This window comes from Gavia stellata, chromosome 9, assembly GCF_030936135.1.
Source record: "Gavia stellata isolate bGavSte3 chromosome 9, bGavSte3.hap2, whole genome shotgun sequence".
In the NCBI taxonomy this organism is placed as follows: domain Eukaryota; kingdom Metazoa; phylum Chordata; class Aves; order Gaviiformes; family Gaviidae; genus Gavia; species Gavia stellata.
The window spans coordinates 34745074-34765922 of NC_082602.1; the positions used below are offsets into that span (position 1 = coordinate 34745074).

The 20849-nt window shown below is 44.3% G+C and overlaps 1 protein-coding gene across 1 annotated transcript in view; it reads left to right on the forward strand.

The window, feature by feature from the left end:
• GRK5 (G protein-coupled receptor kinase 5) overlaps positions 1 to 20849 on the forward strand; it is a 166210-nt gene that overhangs the window by 104241 nt on the left and 41120 nt on the right. Inside the window, exons 3-4 of the mRNA XM_059821532.1 lie at positions 4464 to 4576; positions 13319 to 13396. Coding sequence (XP_059677515.1) covers positions 4464 to 4576; positions 13319 to 13396 — 191 coding nt within the window. The remainder of the gene's footprint in view (positions 1 to 4463; positions 4577 to 13318; positions 13397 to 20849) is intronic.

Sequence of the window (20849 nt, forward strand, 5' to 3'; positions counted from 1 at the left end):
CAAGTCCAAATTTTCCCGTGCAGCAGCATGGTGCATGTCTTCTTGGTGATTCCCCAATGCATTCCTTTGAAATATCTTCTCCTGGGATTCCTGTGTGTTAAAAAGGAAAATAAAATGCTACTTAATAGATAGTACATAAGTGCAATCATTGGCCACACCAGTAATGACCAAAAAGCCAAAAAGATGCTCCTGGCTTTTGTAGACTTGAATAGGGAGATTTAAACTGAGCTCATCCCTCCTCACAGACGTCTACAGGAGGAAACCTCACCAGCTGGTTGCAGGTGTTGGGTTAGTAGCCCTTCAAAACGAGGGCTTCTGCCCAGAAACAGAAGTGCAACTTTCCATAGCAGTCTCGCTGAGACACCTGCAGTTTACACCGAATGAAACAGCATCAGAAAAGACTGGTTTTCAGCCAAGAGTCCGTACCCAGTTTTGTAGCTCACCACTAACCCATCAAACCCCACAGGTATATTGCAAATGGGAAAGAGGAGGGGGGACCTGGTCTGTCTGCAGACCACTGTTTCTTTCCAAAATTGGTAAGGTGATATTTTGAGCCAGAAAAAAAATGCTAGCTATTTAAATGGGAAATTAAGATGAAAAAATCTTCACAAGGCACAGGGAGTTTTTTATCTAATTAAAATATTAGATTTTTTTCCCTTTTACTAAAAGTCAGAGATTTTATCGGCAGCAACTTTATTACCTTGTTTTGTGGTTTTCACTTCATCGATGGCATGTTTTGATCAGTATGAAATTTTACTAATAGGACCATTTTTCCCAGGCGTGTGTTTAGATGTTTGTCAGAACCTTACCAGAGTATCTGTCAGGGAACAAGCTTGGCCATAGACTTTGGACGGTGGTGGCATTTTCTGTGTGCAGGTGTAACTATTTTGGTATTTTCTGTGTACTGTGTGCTCTTTAAAGTAGTATTTCAATACCTAATCTACGAAGTAAAGGGAAAAATGAGACAGTAGAATATAGAATAAACATTATTTATCTTTATTTATCTTATGAATGTTTATGATGGCATTTTATGTAATACCTTTGCTATATTAATCTGTGTCGCAAGTGTTAGGAATATAAAGAATTCACTTGCATGTGCACATTATTTGCAGTGATATTTTCTAAATAAAGAGTTTGGCGTCACTGAGAAGTGATTGCTTTCCTAGGGCTTTGACCCACACAGCTTTTCACCCCCTTTTTGGGTGACTTTGCAGGTGTTGAACAGGATTGCGCTGAAGCAGGAGGATCTGACTACCAAAGATATCGCTCTCAGAGCTGTTTTAGTTACACTTCATCATCATAAGCATATGGTTTCACTTCCAAGTGTTTAACATTTCCATTTCCTCAGGAAATCATTCTTTCTATTTTTTAAACTTTTGAAACTGGATGGATATTTTTACTGGCAGGCGGACCGAGAGCGACACGACGATTAGCCCCAGCCCAAGGCAGCCCCTGGCTGCGGTACCCGCCTGGCTCTCCATCCCCTCCCCTCGAGCAGCAGCTCGTGAGCACGCCTTGGGGTGCTTCAGCCAGGTCTCCGGGGTGCAGCACACTGTTAAAACACTTCTCCTTTCCTTGCTATAATAAAACTATCCACTCTTTTCTTCTGCTTTAGCCAAGAGACGTGTTTTTCTTTCTTAGTCCGCTCCAGGGCCCATGCATCCCAGGAATTAGTTGAGAGCACACTCCTTTAGCTGACTTAGTGAGGCCAATGGCAAGATCAGGGCCTAAGAAAATATTTTGTGTCACCTACAAGGAATGAAAGCAGTTGCATCATGTGTTTATTGTCTGTATTGGTATATCCAGCACTTAAACGAACATGACCGAGGAGTGAATGGCTCCAGGGAACTGCTCTGGCTTTTCCGTTTTCAGAGATTATTTCTGGTATTTCCTTTTTCCTAATTACGAACGGGTCACCCTTCTCACGTGTTGGCCAAGTTATGTACTGTAGGAGGAAGTCTGTGCTCATGTCTTCTTTATGTTGCATTTATCCACATATGTAATAGTGTTTAGCTGCTTGTTTTCTTTTCCTGCTATGCTATAAAGTGCAGTTACGCAATTTGCACGCTGATTTAGCTGATATCACTAGCCCTTTTGTTAGAAGAGCATCCTCTGCTACGGTGAGTGTCACCGTATCATAACGACTTTGATAAACTAGCTGTATTTTGTACAACAAGTGTTGTCACCGTACATCAAAGAGTGCTATACAGGAGAAAATATAGGGCAAACTAGCTGATTAATGTATTTGTTCCTATGTGTTTTATTCTGTTACAGATTCAAACAGTCGCATTTTTTGCACTGCTTGTTTAACATGAAGCTTGCTGTGGGTTTGGGCTTCTGGAGGGATTGAGTCCTGCCATCAGGCACGCTGTGTGCTATCAATATTCAGGGTGTATGTTTTATTCATACCCTCAGAAGAGTTAGTTAGTCAAGGTAGCAGAAACCAGCATCAGACAGGTGTAGTTCAACCTCCAGACCTCCCAGGAGAGCTCACCTGAGCTGCTCAGCCTCTGGCTTCGTGACAGCCTCTGGGACATTGTGAGATGCTGTTCTGATCCACTCAGGCTCTTTCCTAACTCCTTTGCTTACCTTAGCACTGTGCGTGTCTGCACGTACCTTCAGCAATTCCCTTCTCACTAAAAAAGCCACTTGTTCAAGCAACACAAGCTTGTGCCACTCGCAAGGACACCCCCAAGGCCGCTCAGCGTCCAAACGAGCCCGCTGGCTTTCTCGCCGTACATGTCTGTGTCGTGATGTTCCACGCTGGAGGCTCCAGCTCATGCAAACAAACCAGTGCCACGGACTTGCTGCTGATAGGTAGACTGGAGCTCAAATTAGGATTTATACAGTGATTTCAATCCAGTTTTATTTGCTAGAGGCTACCAAAGCATTGCAATCTTCTGGACAGATTGAGTGAGATCCTGATCCAGAATGGACTGGCAATGCCAGCCACAAAATGGTGCTGGTACATTTTTCCAGACTGCTTCAGAAGACCAGACCAGAGCAGGACCATATTGAATTAAAAGCACAGTCCAGCTAGCCCCAAGCCATGTGTCCAGTGACCACCCTGCAGGTGCTTCAGGGGCCAGTTCCTGAATACAGCCATACCTGCTCACAGGTGCAGCACTGGGCAAGCACCCTCCTTCCTCTTACAGGAGGCAGCCTTGGGGGCTCCTGCCCACCTCCCACCCAGCTCCAGGTCAGCAAGTCCGACATCTCGTACAGCATTTTCCATTTAGGAGGGATGTCCGGGTTTTGCAGAACGTGGTCCCCATGGTGTGACCTGCGATGAGCGAGCCCTTCAGCCGTGTGCCTGCAGATGTTCTCCTTGGAGTGGATGGAGCTGAAGGGTGCAGGGGGCCAAAGCAAAGGGGGAATAAAACACATTGCAGGAGCGACTTCAGGCCTGAGAGAGAAGTAACCAAGGCACTGACAACTTGTGTGGGTTTAGTATGTCTGTTTGCAGTGCTATGTTATGTGTTTAGAAGCTGGTTGTTTCCATAATAACAGCAAGTGCCATATGGCAGCGAGGAGGGTGGTGAGAGGAACGCTCAAGGAAACACAGTATGTTGTTTGACATGTGTGTGCTTCTAGAGGAGTAACGTGTCTCAAGCAAGTACTGCTGCTCCAAACAGGCTGGGGGATTTGCTGCTCTCACCAGGAAAATATCCAAAGCCCTCGTCATTTGTACTGGTGCAATGCCAGTTAATGATGCCTGCCCTTCTCCCATGTTTTCCTGCAGATAGTCCCTGTGATGGGTAAAGGACCTTTTGCTTTACTGGGAGTGATGGTTCTGGATGCACCAGCACAAGGGAATGGCATTTCAACATGGTGTTTAAGGGGAAATACAGTTCCGTAAGGGAGTGCTGTGTGAAACTGAAACCAGCTAGATGCCGTATGCTCCATCCATTCATTAATGCTCAGCAAGTAAATAGCAGAAATTTTGAAACCTTTGAAAATACATAGTTTGCAATAATTGTTTAGTAGAGAGTGGGTTGAGCATTGCCAGAGATTGGGGGCACTTTAGCGCATATCTAGGAAGCATCCAGGAAGGTCTCCACAAATTCCAGCTTTTCCTACCCTTTGATGTATGACTCACATTTCAAGGACTTGTAATTTGCTCCCCACATTCCCACAGACACCAACAGTCTGAGCAGTACCTTTGCAGAGTGCATATATTTCCACCACAGAAAAATGAGAAATTATTTTTTCATAATAGCTGAATGGCTTTTGCGGGACTTCTACCAACATCAGCTCTATAAAATTGAGCCTCTTTTGTTTGAGTCTTAAAGCCATTAATTATATTTGTATTTTAATACCTGAAACGTGATGGTGGGGAGAAGGCAGCAGTTCTGATTTGGGGTCGTAGTTCTGCACTCACTTGCAATGCTTTAAACTCCTAACCAACCCAAAAGGTAAAACTCTTCTCATTTTCATGCTTCTCTTCTCTTTATTGCCTCTAGAGAGAGATTACTGCAGCATATGTGAAAAGCAGCCGATCGGAAGGCTTCTCTTTCGGCAGTTCTGTGAAACTCGACCCGAGCTCGAGTGCTGCATTAGGTTCCTTGACTCGGTGGTAAGTCAATTCTTGTGATATTTTGGGGTGCTTTGCAGCGCTCTCCTGACAGAGGAGACTCCCCTGACCCCAAGAAATCACTGTTTCATGGGACATGATTTTGTGTCTAATGCACCTGAGCAAGCAGCGGACAGGGCTGACCCCGTCAGCATCCCAGTGTCATTGGCGGTAGAGGGGCAGCGCTGCACGCGGGGTTGGTACCAGCCTCGGGGAGTGCGAACCTCCGGAGTGGGAGAAAGACAGGCACCCCAGCATGGTGCTGGCGTAGCCTCCCTTCATGTCAACGCCCGAGCAGCTGAGCTGCTGTGAGTAATGTCTTTTGATGTGGGTGAAGCCTGCAGTGCTGGGAGGCACTGGGAGGAAAGGGAAGATGATGAATGGACTAACAAGAGAGGATGAGGAGTATGATAATACTAACATCTATCTCTTACCAAGCCTTTTCATCGATAGCCTTCAGGGTGATTTACAAAGGACATCCTGATTGTTATCCTGGTTTTTCAAATAGGAAAACAGAGGCACAAAGTATAGAAGTGACTTGATTGGGGTCACCAAGGAACAAATCTGCTCCACTTTCCACCCCAGTGAGCGATCAGTTAACCTGGCCACTCAGCAACCCTCCGCAGCTCCGGGGGACCTGATGCTCTTTCCCAATCTGGCAGCACTTGGCCGTGTGTAGTGCCAGCAGGAGAAGCTATTCATGGTGTAAAGGTCTTTCTTCCTGGGAGCCTGCAGAAGAGTAGGGTGTTGATGAGCCAGAAGGCTAAATAGTACCAGAGAGGAAGATGAACTTGTTGCTGCTGAGTGTGAGTACCTGGGGGGCTTCGCTCTCTGGCTAACACTGACAGTCAAAACCAAAATGATGCATGCCAACATGAATAAAGTTTTTTTTTTTTGTTTGTACCACGGTGAAACTATTCTGAAGTATAGGAAGATGTTGGGATTGCACTGAAGTTGTAAAAGTAAGAGTCACGGAGAGGACACGTGGTGACTTAAAGTTTATGTTAGTACTGCAGTATCAACAGCAAATCTACAGCATCACAGAAAGTGTTGGGTAAAGTCCTATTCAAATGAGTTTTAGCTGGTCACAACGTCTACCTGATATTCCTAGCACTGGTCGTGATTTTTCCCAGTGAAATGTTTAGCCATTGAGGTACGTGAAACTGCTACACCTGACAAACACTCTGTGCTCAAAGCCAGCAGGCTGAAGGACATTTCGGGTACCCTGGATGTGTTTATCCTGCACTGAACCGGCATCGTCCAGTGAGGTGTCTGCCGCTGATGAAACACCACACACCCATCTGGGGGGAGGCATCCCCCCAGAAATGCCACATAAGGTGTGACGCCTGCAGCCCCGAGGAGATGGGTGATGGCCGTCCCTCTAGGAAGCCACAGAAATCCTTTGGGAGACAGCCACAAAAGACTGCTTCCAAGTGGTTTTAATTTCAGACAGAAGAGACAGAACCGTCCTCAGTTTGGAGAGGGTTAGCGAGGCTCTGTTCTTTTCTCACGCCTCCTCTCAGCAGCAGGCGTCACATTTTGGTTCCAGCAGCGCCCAGGGGCTGCAGAGAACAAGCCCACATTGTGCGAGCCCTGCACACGCCTGGAAGCAGGCGCTCAGGGCATACCGGTTAAGCTGACATCAGTAATAACATCTGGGCAAAAGGAAACATTATTGTCCCCCTGTGTCCCCCCGCAGTGCCACCAGCCCCAAAGCACCATGTGATAACCTTCGCTGCAGCGCTGCCCGGAGCCTCTCCCAGCCTCTCCCAGCAGTGCCGGCTGCCCAGCCCGCCTCTGGCTGCGGGAATTGAGGGCACTGTGTCATTTCAGTCTCCCGAAGCCCTGTGGAGCAGTGCCAAGCAGCGAAACTCCGTTTCCTCCCAGCATCCGTGCAGCGCAAGCGACACCGGTCCTGCGACAGCTTGTGGTGGGGCTGGCTTTGTTTTAAAGCTCCCTCTGTGAGCAATCCCAGACTGATATCCCCAAATCCTTTTGTGAGGGTGTGCTTTGCACCCACCCGCGGGTTGCTTTTGCGAATTGGAGCTGCCCTGCATGCCTTTACTGGGCCAGCAATCTGTTCCCAGTTAGGCTCAGACTGGCAGTATGAGGTTTTCATGAACAAAATGCCTGGCTGTGTGGAGGTCTGAATATTTAGTCTTTCTCTCATCTTTTTAACGCTAATTAACAGCAGTCTTCTTTGTTTATTGATTTCAAATTCTGTACAAGCTTGCTCCCAGCCCATGAAAATCCCTGTACTAGGCAATATTGAGGTCGAGCAACACAGCCCGTAGCCATTAAATTGGATGATTGCTACTGAAATTCGCCCAGCGGGGTCACACTGCGTTGACTGAGTAATGGGATTCAGGCCAAGTCCTACGTTAGGCAAAAAAGTCCTGTAATGAGACCAGAAGCTTGACTTCACAGCCCTATTCTGAGACCACCAGGAATGTGAAACCTTTTGGAGACCACCTGCTGTAAAAAGCCCCAAGCAGAAAAAGCCAAGAGCCTCCATTTTCTTTTGACTTAGTTATTTTTCTAAGATGAGATGCAAAACTTAGCTTTTGTGTAATGTCAAATAAAAAGAAAAAATAATAGAGGAAGATACATAGCAGAGCTTTTTGCACATTGAGAGGTAGGACCACCTCTCTTTTACAGAGCGCAGCTAAGTGACTTTACCAAGTCACACAGTAAGTCATCAGCAGAAGCCAGTAATTGATGCCTCCCAATTTTTAATACAGTTTTTTAACCAGTGCGCTCAACTGCCTGCAAAGAACGCAGCGATCGGGGCTCCTGGGAGGAAACCAGAAGCTGAGTTAGTCACTCAGCAACCTTCCAACAACCTCTATTCCCATACTTACGTGACACTAAGTTTTGCAAGCTCTCTCTCACACCTGTGCATCCAAAGACTGCTAAAATCAACCAGACCTTGCAGACCAGACTACGTAAAGAGAAAATAAAAAATCCCCTCTTTGCTGACATTTATTTCAGCTATTGGGTGAAATAACTAACCTGGTCTGATGTAGTCTCCTGCAAATCTAATTATAGCAGCATCTGGGGATGTTTGTCTGTGCAGTTCAACAGTTTTTAGGCTGCTTTCTGAAGAAAAAAGGATTTGTATCATTAAAGTCTGCATACATATAGGTGTGTATCTGTCAGTTCCCTCTGAAACCTGTGAATACCTTGGCCAGTTTCAACCAATAATTGAGATTAAAGTGCTCAGAGGCATAACGTTTCTACATGTTTTCTGAGAACACTATTTGGCTAATTAGCCACAATCTATCAATTGTAAAACAGACTACAAAGATACGTGGTTTGTAAGCAGTAGGTTCCAACATTAAATGATAAAAGTGATAAAAACGAAAAGATGCAGAGCTTTGCAGTGCAGCGCTGGTGGAGCTGTGGGTGTTTGGTTCCCACTGCTGCTGTGGGACCAGTAAGCGGCCATCAGTGTGTCTGTCTGTCTGGGAAACGGGGCAACTGCAACCCCTTCTCCCAGCCGGTACAGTGAGGCTCTAAGGACAGAGAGCCATCTCTTACCACGGATATTGTGCAAACAATTTCATGACAGAGGTCCTGACTTGACTAGATAAATTATCTAGTGAGAAGTACCACTGGCTGTAGCTTCTGCCTCTGAATGCATTGTGTGCTTATCTGTGTGCACGTAAACACAAAGATCTCCCATGAATAGTTCACCAAACCCTTAGGTAGCCATTCAGATGAAGGAACTATGTGAACATAAACTATTACCATTAAATGGAGATGGTTTATGATTAAATCAGCTCCCCTATAAGCCCTTAACAAAGAATTCACGCACAGCCCTAAAGCATGCTTTGCTGTGCTTATAAATATTTTAGCGACATCATACAACTTTGGAGCTGCTGAAAGACAGCCATTAAAATCAAGTGTTAGGGGATACATTTCCTGTGCTGAAAGGCAGATCAGTGAGCAGGGAATCTGCTAGCAAGACGCATTTCCTTCCCCACAGCCCGTGCCTCCAGCACAAGAAGGCGGCAGTTCAGCAGGGACCTCCTGCCCCTGTCCCCTTCTCAACAGCACATTCCCGGGGTGCCGGCTCCTGACATTTTCCTCTCCTCTCCTGTGATTTTTGTGTGCTGATATAACAAAGGCTTTAGCTTCTGGACTCCCATTCCTGCTTCATCTACTCACATTCATTTTTTTTTTTTTTCCAGGGGAGGGCTTTTAACATTTTAATGTGGACCAGATTTAGATTGACTGGAGGAAAAAGTGGCTAATTCTGGTCAAGGAGAAAATAACCTGACATTATTTTCTCTCTAACCTGTACGCTGTTATTTCTTTGCACTGAAGTCGCACAGAAATGCATCCTCTGGAGGAAAATATCCTTGCTGCCTTTCCAGGTTGTTTCTTCTTGTGCTATCCGGGCATGGGGGCCGGGGGTGAGATGCACGATCTCCTCGGGTGGACTTTTCAGCTGAATGCTTCACTAGGCATTGCACTTATCTGGGGTGAAAGGATGAGTGAGCATCCATTTAATGCCATTTGTAAAAACCCTGTCTCGCTGTTAGGGAGATTTCATTTGGTTAAGTCCCTTACATGGTATATAAACCATCTGTGTATGTGTGTCTTAAAGCTGTTCAAGGCTTTTTCCATCAGAAATGCCAGTTTGTTGATATCAACAAACTCATTAACTCGAAACGTGTTTTTAAACAGTCAAAAGGGCTTTTTTTGCCCTGCGTTTAAATATGAAAAATGTGGTTTCAAGTTCACTTTTCATTTAGAAATGTGAGTTATTATGAATCCCAGCTGTTTGGGTTTTGCCTTCCAATTTTCAGTCACAGATTTTAAATCTCCAGTGGAGGCAAGTGCAAGGGCAGTCGCTGGAGCACAGAGCAGTAACAGGGCAGAGCCTGGAGTCCGAGGAAGGAGTGAGCAGGAGCTGGAGCAGAGAGAGACGCTGGGGATAACAGAGGAGGGAGCTGAGAAAGCGGAGGTGTAAAATTGGGACCAAAATGCCAGTAGCCTCCTGCAGATGCTCAGAAGATGACTCCACTGCTCCTGACTTATATCAAGAAGCCAAAACCACTCTGGTGGGAGTGTCTGTTCCTATCTCCATCTCCTGATGGGTACGAGGGCCTGACTCCTGTGGCCATGCCACGCTCCCGCAGACAACCAGCAGCTACCTGCCGTGGGAGAGAGTCCTCCCAGATCTGCAGAGAGATCCCTTTGGCTCTGTTTTTCAATTCTCACATACTTTTAAGCCATACAGTTTCAGGAGCTCAAAGAATATTAAGGTGAAAATCAAACACTGGATAAAACAATGATGTGTCAGAATTAAGGTTGCTGATGCGAGCCCCCGCTGGGTCGCTGCGCCATTGACCTGGCGATGCTCTCCATCGGTCACGGGCACCCTCCAGCCCCCAAACCTCTCGCTCGGCCGTCCCTGAGCTCACAGCCCCATCCCACAGCTAGCCACAGGCTAGATGTTGCTCCCTTTCCCAGTGGAAGTGCGTTTTTCCATCCGATCTCGCTCAGCCCATCCCGAGGGCGGCTGCTCCGAAAGGAAGGGTGCTTCGTACCCCTGTGCCCCCATTCAGCCAGGGATGCTTCTAGGGAAGCAGAAGCCGCTGAAGTAACTACTACCTCCGAAACAGCAGCCAAAAGAAAAGTTAGCAACAAACGGCGGCCAGCCCACATCCTCTCGCCATTTGGACTGAAGGATCCGCGCCTGCCCTCAGAAAAAGCCTTCCCTGCAGCTCGTCCCATGCAGTCAGGGTGATCATAAATCCTCCCCTCATTTATGAGCTATGAATAGGGCCCTGTCTGACCTAACTAGGGCGTGGAGAAGCTATTAGACTTCAGAGCAGGAGTCTTGAAACACATGCCTGGATTCATCAAACGAATAATGGAAAATATTTTGTTCCACATGGATTTTAAGAAACGATGTTATTTCTAGCAATTAGGGATTTGCAAACTGTAGCCATGCTTTTGAGTATTGTGGAAGAAGGGGATGTATCTTGTGATTTAAGCACAAGATTGAGAGTTGAGGACCTTGGTACGTTTCCCAGGCATGTGGCAAAGTGAGCATGGAGAAGTCACTCTGTCTCTCTACAGTCCGTGGCTGAAAATGTACCAGTATCTGTTGCTGAATAGCTCGAAAGTAGCACTGAAGGGAGAAATAGTAATGAACTTAGAAACAAAATGAAATGGGCTACTAGTACTTGAGCTACAGTGAAATCAACACTGTTCACAGTTGGAGCTTAGGGTTCCTTCTCACATCCTCACTTGTCTGTCACTTCCTACCTTCACCACCACAGTGTCGCATTTTCTGACAATGTCAAATGCAAGTGTAATTAAACTTTCCTTTTATTCTTTCCCAACTATCTTGAGACAGAATTAGATACTCTGTATATATGAGAGTGTGTGTGTGTGCGCGCATTTAGCTCGGCATGTGCTGGATCCCATCAGGAATTGCATTTCAAAACACCAGTCCAATTCCTGCTAAACTTCTGTCGTCTTCTGGTCTGTCCTGATTTGCTTCCTGTTGTACAATTTGGATGGGATGTAAATGTAATAGGGTGTCTGTGGTAAAAAGCACATCAAATTTTCTGACATCTCCCTGGTGCACTTCAAATGGTTGACGATGACTTTGAATCAGGTCTTATTTACTAGGGAGCCAATATAGTACCAGGATCCAGAGTCTAAAAGCAAATGCAGGAGAAAGAAATGGTCATTATTGCATAAATTGTAAATAGCATTGAATAGAGGACTGAGAAGATCTCCTAGATGCTTCCATGCCGAGGCAATGCCAAGGAGTTCTCCTTTCTTTGCAGTCTTCTGCACAGACAGTTACATTGAAGTACAATTATTTTCTGTTATTAAAATACATTGTTCCCATTTTCTTTTACATGAAAAACACCTAGTTTGTCTGTGAACCTAACCATAAACTGTAAGGTCCAAATAAGATGCAACTTTGACCTTTTAAAAAATTGTTCCTTCTGTTACTCTTGCCATTGCTTTATCCCCTAGCAAGGAATCATGGAAAAAAATGCTGTTAAGATGCTGTAAACATTCAAGAGTGTGTGTGCTTTAAGAGCTGAAATGACCTATACTCAGATACCATCTACAAAGACAGGAAATTGGACGAAAGATTTTTTTAAACCCTTGTATTAAGTTTTATGAGGACATAATCAGTTCATCCCCGAAGTGGTCGCTGAAAGAGAAGTACTGCACTTGTGGATTTTAGCTCTCGGTGTTTTTTTCATCAGCAATACAAGTTTCTCTGTTATTTGCAGTCATTGTCATTTCCCAAACCGAATCAGATTGTAGTTCTAGATTGTTCAAGCAACCTGCTATGTATGTGTATAAATATCTAGCTTCAGACTTAAGCTGCAATACCTAAATCAGCACTGACCAGATAGATGGGTAATAGCATTATTACTACATCGTGGTGTTCATGTAATTCCTAGGGCTGCTTAGCTAGGGTATCCATTACAGCCCGCCTTCGGATTTATTGCATCAAGCTCGGAGCAGTGCGTACGTCTTCCAGTGGGCAATAGTTCTGAAATTTGTTCTTCCAAGTGTTTGCCAGTTCAGTCTGATTTACCTTTTTTTCTTTTTCTTTTAACTTCCTCCTCATTTATCATCTCAGACAGCTTGTATTGGACCAGGTTACTTAACTGGTTTGGCAGGACCTTCTGGGATCCTTTTTCTAATACGAGTCATGAAAGCCCTTAGGCTATCTATCTTCTTTTTTTATTTTTTCCCGGAAAATATTTTGATCTAAGGCTAAAGCTTCATAACCTGGGCAGTGCCAAGTGGGAATGTCTCTAAGAACTTGTCGTTGTCGTTTCGCCACTGGAGTCCCACGCGGCGCATGTTTCCTTCGAATGTCTGCCATGGATCCAAGATTCCATGGACTAATGTCTTGGTGGTGCACAAGAATCCTTTCATTCTTATGTAAAAGTTGTCCTGAAACTCATCAGAAGTCAGTAATGCTATGATACACAGAAGAGTCAGAATTTTAAAATGTAGGTGAACCTTGTGTGGGGGAATGTGGTGCTCTCTTTTTTAGTGCACCGGGGAAGTCAAAGACAATTTTGCCTGTAGTGTCTGTTCCTCTAAATGGTCTCTCTTGTTTTATCTTGGTCCTAAGAAATCGGCTCTTAGATCTGCCTTCTGGAGGGACTGAGTCAAGGATCGCTGAAAGTGATGGGCAAATCTCTCTGCTTTGCAGAAGGAGTGTTAGACCAAGGGGAAGTGTTAGACCAAGGGGAAGACATAAATAAATAGGAAGGACACATTCGACCAAAAAGACAATCTACTGATTGAAATGCTGAGTTCACCTCGTGCTTGAAATACCACTGTGGCAAGAATTAACAAACGTTCACTTTCTCTACTACTCAAAGAAATAATTTTTCCTTCTCTGTCCATCTTCCCTTTGAGCAAATCCAAATAATGTTGCTGTCTCTAGTCAATGAATGCTTTCTGAAAGCTGGCTTGGCAAGGCTATAAAATATAAATGAATTACATTTTATTGGTGTTAATTAAGAGACATCGCCTCAGAAAATGCACCACTAGGGTTTGGTCAAAATATAGTGGAAAGTTTTTAATAAGATTGTGTGTACAGGTTTTACTTCCATCAGAAAATGGTATTTATCCTTCAGATTTTTCAGACACAGCGTTCCGTTAAGGCCACATCCAAAATGAAGTTATAATGGTGAAATATGAGTGCAAATATTGACTTTTTTTTAATATCTGTTCCAGGCAGAATATGAAATTGCTCCAGATGAAAAGCTGGGAGAGAAAGGAAAGGAAATCATGATGAAATACCTCATCCCAGAGGTAAGGGGCAGCCAAAGTGGCATTACTGAAGGAATGCTGCAAGGCACACCTTTGCTAAACAAGGTTGTTATAGGCTTTGTAAACCAGAGTCCTAAAATTTATGGTGGCAATCTCCAGTGAATAAACCTGCAAGTCTTATACAAACAGAGAGAAAAAAAATTATAATCCAATCCAGCAATTGACTTCTAAGGATGTACTTGAGCTTCCCAGGGGCTTAATTCATCTGTGGATGAGCAGGGGGCTTCTCTGGTCTCTTCTTGGTGTGCAAAGCTCTACATCTGTGGTGTAATATAAGCTGTTATCGACAGATGCCACAATTATTTCCTGTCCAGCTCAAAAGCGGTGGTGACTTTTCATATACTGTTATGTAGAAAGCAGCAGCAAAAATGGTCGTTGGTAACACACACTGTATTTTGGTACAAAAATTCCCACTCCTCCCCCACCACCATTTGCCCCAGGGTAGCCAGGGACATGCAAGACTGACGTGGGACAGTGTGTTTTGGAGCTGAGAGGTGCTATCGCCCGTTCTTGTTTCCACCACTGTCGGTTCCTCAGCGTGGCATCTCGGGGCTGTTTCGGGGCTGTCAGAAGGAGAGGAGCTCATGGTAGGAGCTGTGTCCACAGGGTGGCACTCCAAACAGAACTACAAATCTGCTTCGGGGAATTTTGGACAGGCTGCACCGGGACTAACCCTTTTTTGGGGGGGGTTCGATCGTTTGCTGACCGCGTTTAACCTTTTCAACAAAAGTCACTGCCAGTAAGCAATAAACATCCAACTTCAAACTCAAGAACAATCCTAGGATTTTTCCAAAGTTGCTTTCATAAGAGTAATCAAGATGTACAATTGCTGCTTCAACTGTTTTACAAGAGAAATACATTTGACCTTCAGGAGAATTAACTGCATTTTTGGCGGATGTCGTTCTAAAGCGTTTAAATGGTACAATATGTTTTGGAGGTGCAGGGGCAAAGCAGACCACTTTTTGTCCAGTCAGCCACTTTCCTACAATAAATTTCAATGCATACTTTCGGTTATCTCAGGCTGCATTTTGGGATCTGGTTTCATTTACTGAGCCTGGCTAGTTTCATGTGCAGCCATTGAGCACTGCCAGTATGAGTTCTTGCTGCCCATTCATTAGGGGCATGAAGTTCCACTGCTTTTTAAATCCACCAAAATGACCATTTGTCTTAAATTTTCTGTCAACAGAGGAACGAGGGACTAACACTGAGGGAAGATATTTCCCGCTTCTCTAGTTCTCATCTGGAAATGGAGAAAGGCATTTTGCTCATAGCAGGGCTAGTAAAGTGAGAGAAGGGTAGTACTGCTTTGTTTCAGATGGTCTTGGTGCAGGTTTCCAGACACCAAATCCCTTCCCTGCTGTCCCATGGCACTCCTGCCGTCCTTGTCCATTTGCCAGCAACCCCATAGTGCAGTGGAAGCACATGGAATAGTTTATTGAGGTAAGTGAATGAGCAGTGAAGACCAATCTGAGAGCAGTTGCTTCTTCATCAAGAAAAAGTGGTGGTGTTACAGGAAGGGAAATTACTGGGAGTCCAGAGCAGGAGTTTCCATTCTTTGCCATGCTCTGCACTTCGTATTTGATCTGTGTACCTGGTTTCTCAGTATGTGAAATGGGCATAGGGTATTTACAGTCTGTTCTGAAACTTTTCTGGTATTTGCAAGTTACCTTAACGTCTTTGGGCAGAAGGAAGCACAATGTTGTGCTCCTTCACTTGTAATCTAAAACTGCCTCCCTGGTGGTGGTGCTTTAATGTCTGCATTGGACTCGCTGCACTTTTTTTTTCTTAATGGGAAACTTCTGCTTCTTTCCAGAGGGATGTTTAAGCCCCGTGTAGCAGAAAATAATTCCTAGAGGCGAGGCTGACAGTGCCATAGCAATGGGTTGAATATGAGAGTCTCAAACAGGTCTCCCATGCAACAAATACTTAAAAAACTAGAGCAAGGCCTGGATTAATTTAATTTCTTTTTAGATACCTAACTAAGGTACTCAGGTTAGGAGTTCAGATGGCCTACTGTCCCTTCTTGTCAAGAAAGAGAAATAAGAATTTCCAAAGGACAGCTATTAAGCCATTGGAAGTCAGTGATTTCAAGCGAGGTTAGATGCTTGCAGTCAAGAGTGGTGAATCTGGGCCCAAATGTCCTAATGGAATATCATCCTGGCCAGCAAAGAAACATTTTCATTAGGAGCTGCATTTCTCCATTGACTTATCAGTCCCTTGAAAGATACAAATTGCCGCTGATTCCAAAGTCGTCTGCTTTCAGAGGAACTCTTCTTTTAAGTAGGTGTGTGTCTGTGCTTCAAAGAACCTGATTGTCTTGATATAAAAATAGTGTGACATACAGCTTGACTGATAGAATAAAATTCTAGGTTTAGTTCTTGGACAGATAATTCAGTCTTATAATGTGAGTATTTTTCCCAGAGTGCAGGATCAGAAGCAAAATGAAAACAAAAAGTAGACTTCGTGCTCTTTAATATTCGTAGAAGATTTTTAGTTCTTGCTTAGATTTTTAAATGCCATACATATTTAACATACAAAGTGTCAGTATATCATCATTCTAAAGTGCATTCGTTTGCATAGGGAACATGCACTTTATTTAATAAAACTTATACTACTTGCACAGCAGAAAGGACAAGAAAACACTCCACCAGATGAATAGACATCACACTAGTACTTACAGCCTCATGTGACTCACGCAGCCACTGTCTGCAAGATGGTGCTACACTGTGCTGTGCAGTTAACAGACTAAAACGTGTGGGAGCAGTGAATTCCCACCGAGAACTTTGTGTGAGAACATTCAGCATCAGCCCTGAGGCTGCTAAACAGGCTCAGCAATTGCCAAGATGGTTGAGGGGGAGAGGCACTTTTTCAAGTAATCTTGATTCAGGCTCTTCGCAGCTTTAACATCCTGAACAGCCCCTACGTGCTCGCTGGGGAAGTCAAGAAGAGGTCTAGCAGCCTTTTGTCGTGCTTGACGCCAGGGACAGCATGAGCGGGTCAGGCTTCCACCGTCTCCCTGGCCTACAGGCAACAGCGATAACAAATTCTGAATGTGTCCTGGCACCTGGAAGGAGAAACAGGTGGTTTAGGCCTCTCAAAGAAGTGGCACGTAGGATCAACCTCCCTAGGGTTGTGGTAGAGTCCTCATCACTGGAGGTTTTCAAGATGCTATTGGAGAGGGTGCTAGATAATCTGGTCTAGGCTCCCTTTCCCATGAAAGGTTGGACCAGATGATCTTTAAAGGTCCTTTTCCAACCTGAGCTGTTCTATGATTCTATGTACTCAGGTTCTCATCTAGGAAGACACTAGTATTCTCTCTCTCCTGCCTAAAGTTCGTTGAAAAATTCATATCCAACAGGCCATTCTGAACTGTTTGATGGGAGGGAAATGTAAGGAGTACATGTGATCTTCACGCTGAGAATGCCAAAATACGTGCGTTTTCATGGCTTCCTTAGCAGCTTCACTTGAGTGGTGAGCAGGAGAGTGAAAACCCACAGAAGAGGTGTCCTGTAGCTGAAGACACCCACCCATCCTTGAAACATGCTCTGAAGCATTGTTAACCTACTTCTCCAAGGAGATCCAACTGTGAGCTGGCTGCTCCTCAGGGGCTATGTGGGGATCAGCACTGGTGAGAGGGCCTTGTCCGTTAAGAGGAAGAGACCCAACGAGGCATCTGCCACCTTGTCCATTAAGAGGAAGAGACCCAACGAGGCATCTGCCACCTTGTCTGTTAAGAGGAAGAGACCCAACAAGGCGCGTACCACTTCAGTACTGTAATCTGAAGAGAACTCCACCTGTAGGCTGCCTTTGCTTAACAGGAGCAGCACAATGTTGTCACACTGGTGAGATTAAGGTTTATTGACTAGAGTCTTGCTTCTTCAAGAGATGCTTTAACAGTTTCTATGAAAAAGGCACTTAAAGCTGCCTTCTTGACTTAATAAGCCTGTGGGGCAAATGTCCAACCCACGGGAAGTCTAAAATTTCTGAGGTTGTGAAATATGATGGTAAAACTGCTAAAATGAATCACAAATATTTCTTGCCTGGCTTTTCCTAATCTGAACAGCTGAGTGGGGATTTTTCAGTTTTCGGTTGCAGTTCTGTCTGTAAATTGAAAAGCCCTCAGTGCTTTGTGGAACAGTTGAGTTAAACTGAACCCAGCCTGGCTTCATTACCTGGCTGCTTCTTTTACTGGAAAAGCAGAGAGATATGTTTACCTTTGTACTGCTTTTAAATAAGAGTTTTGCATCTCCATGCAGCATTTTTGCCTTCCTGCCTGACAGCTGCCATGCCTTACTCTACTAAATCACTAGCCCATTATTTTCTTTTTCACTGTAAATCACCTTGAGATACTTTGAGAGACTCTATATAAAACTAAATTGATTTGAAATGGCTCTTAAGATGGTCTCCATATGCCATTATAGTTTATATTTGGACTCAGCTGGGTACTAAAAATGTTACTGAATAGGATGTCTAATGTGTATTGTTATCCTCATTAATATACTTCACAGAATATGAAGAACAGCAACAGCATTAGTTTTCTTATCTGAATTCCTGTTCAGTCTCTTTTCCTCCAGGAAATGCACAGAATAAAGGCCATGCTAGCAATTTCTTTCTTTGCTGCAAGAGGTTAGCTGGACACAGCAAATAACCTCCTTACTCCAGTCTAAGGCTAGCAATGGGTATTTTGCTAAATGAAAATATGTCTTTGTTTTTATGAACAATTATAGGATAAGGAAGGGAGGGCAAAGCCCCATGAAAGGGAAACTGGCTCATTAGCAGTGCCTGGCCTTCCACTTGTCTGCTGGCTAAAATGTGCTCTTCTCTCAAATCAGTTTTTTCTGGAGAAGGAAACATCTATGTAGTATGGGTGAGATGGAATTAAAATGATATATGAGCCCTTCTGCTGGACAAAGCCATGCAGCTGAGTCCAGGCTCCTGCTTACAGACACCATCTCTCAGGCCTGTGCATTGGCAAAGAGTAGTTTTCTTTTTGCACACCATTGCTTTAATCTTGATGGAAGGATCCTTGCCTTCACTTGTTCTCTCCTTGAGATTTCTTTCCCTCTTCCTATTTTCACCACGAAAATAAATGCAAACTTCAGCACTTGCGCTTCTGAGTGAGTCATCTTTGCTGATCACTAAGGCCTTCCATCTCCCATAAGGAAAGTTTCATGTATCACTTTTTAATGATGCTAGCTGAATCCTGGAAGGGCAGGTCATACCGTACCAAGAATTGGATTCAAGTACTGCGACCTCTTCCTCTAACTGTTTAGTTTTACTAAATGCCTTCTAGGGAACATGTTATAATTAGTTTTTGGAATGGGCCAAAACAAAAGCTGAATGCCACTGTAAGGGAAGCTCTGAAAGAAAGAAACATTAAGCTTCTGTAAAGCAATCTGCATTGTTTTAATGCAAGACAGAGGCTTTGTGTTTTGAAAGGTGAGCCTTCAGGGACTGTTTTCTACATTGTTACCTTTCTCATACAGATTCAGCTTACATCACTTATGTCCAGCAAGTCATCTCATCTTCGTCCCCCTGTAAGCTTATTATCTTGCTGGTAAAAGGCCAACACAATATCGCTTTTCACTGGCTACAGTGGATGGTCCCTCAAGGCTTGGTCCAAGAGTTATCTCCAGAGCTAGTTTTCACATTTTTCTAAACCCTATGCATTTCATTAATGACCCAGTTGAAGTAAACAATGAATGAAGTGCCTGTCTGAACACAGTGTGTTACATGGATTCAGGAGCTAGAATTATTTACTTGCTCAAAGCATTATTCACTGTGTCCTTTGAGTTCCTATTAGGAGACTTTTCAGGATGCTAAATGCTTAAGTAGAAATCCTGGCCTTACTTGAGCCAAGGAGAGTTTTGCCATTTAATTAATTGCCCTGGGACTCTACCCTTTGACTCAATAGATTTCTCATCTCCCCTTTCTATTGACTTCACTACTCTACGGGCACCATTTTAGCCAGAGATGATAGCATTACTTAGGTCTCTGCTTTGCAGCTAGCATAATCGATACATAATCCGGTCTCCGGAGAAATCAATATATAATTCTTGTTGTTGTTCCAGAGACAGCAAGATCAATATCTCTGCTGGTCACTATGTCTTAGTCCAGGAAAGTACCTTCTCAGCGTACTTTCTGCATAAACTCATCTTTCCAAAGTTCAATTCTGGGAAAATATCTGAGCAGCAGAACAGCAACCTTGTTACTCAAATTAATGCTTTCTAATCAGAATTTCTTTTAATAAGCGTTCTTCTGTCACTGGGGCCAGGCTGTAATATAGTGTGGCAGAGGAATCTGAAAAATCACAGTGTTGCCTTGATTAGGAGTCCCTTTGCTGTGGTCTCAGACTAAAAGGCATTTTCTCACGGTTTATTCAAGTCCTATTTCCTCATCCTTTACCCACTGTTTATAATAGAAATGTTAGTTAACTAAACACTTAGTGAGGATTTTTGTCTCTTGCAATGGTGCCAAATTGCATGAGAGCCTATGGAAACAACATGGAGTCCGCTCTGTCCCGGTGATGCTCTCCCCAGAATAGGTCCTTGGACAGTCCTGTGTCCTGTCCTTTAGACTTAAGGAGGGCTGCGTTTGCAATGCAGTCGCTCAGACTGGTTGAAGGTTTGGGCTGGCGTCATTAACTACGCTGGTTTTATGCTAAGCAGTGCTATTAGTTGAAGCTCTGCTTTTCCTTCCTTGTTTTGAAGAGATTACACTCCCAAGTTCGCATGCTTCTTATTCTTAACTGTTTGTCATTTGTGGTCAGGAAAATCATTGGGATGGCTTGGTCGGTGGGAAAAGCCTTCTAGCTTCCCTGTGTTTGCTGGAATAACTCTGACTTGACCCTTTGGAAAACGGAAACTTGCTTCAGCTAATTGATGTCAACCACACATGTAAACCTGGCTCACATCTGTCTGCTGAGGCAGGGCAGGCCCCCCAGGCTGCTGTGACTCCTCTCGGAGACTAGCCAGGGCATCTGAAAGGGCTGAGGACACTGTGCAAATAAAAAGCAGTCTGCTCAGGGTTATCTAAGAATGGGAAGGATGTACTTGTCTGCCCTTGGCTAAGGAATATGCTCATTATAGTTTCCTCCTCTCATTTTCAGGGGGTTATCTTTTCCCTATCCCATCTGCACACCCTCATCACTTACACTCAGTTCATATGGATCATCCAATGGCCAGGGAGTTAATTCTAAGCCTTTAAGGTTCATTCAGCTTCCCCAGATACAGCCTCTTCTGCCTGAAAATGTTGCCTACATGGGAAAGAAGGAATCAGCCTTTTCCAGTTGTCTGAAACACTGGGTTGCAAGACATCCAGAAATCTGCAGGAGATGGCTTTTGTGCATTTGCTCGGAATGACCTTAAAATAGACCTCTGGTGAGTCCAGCCTCTTACACTCCCAACACACACGCTGCAGCTTTGGGGCATCTGCG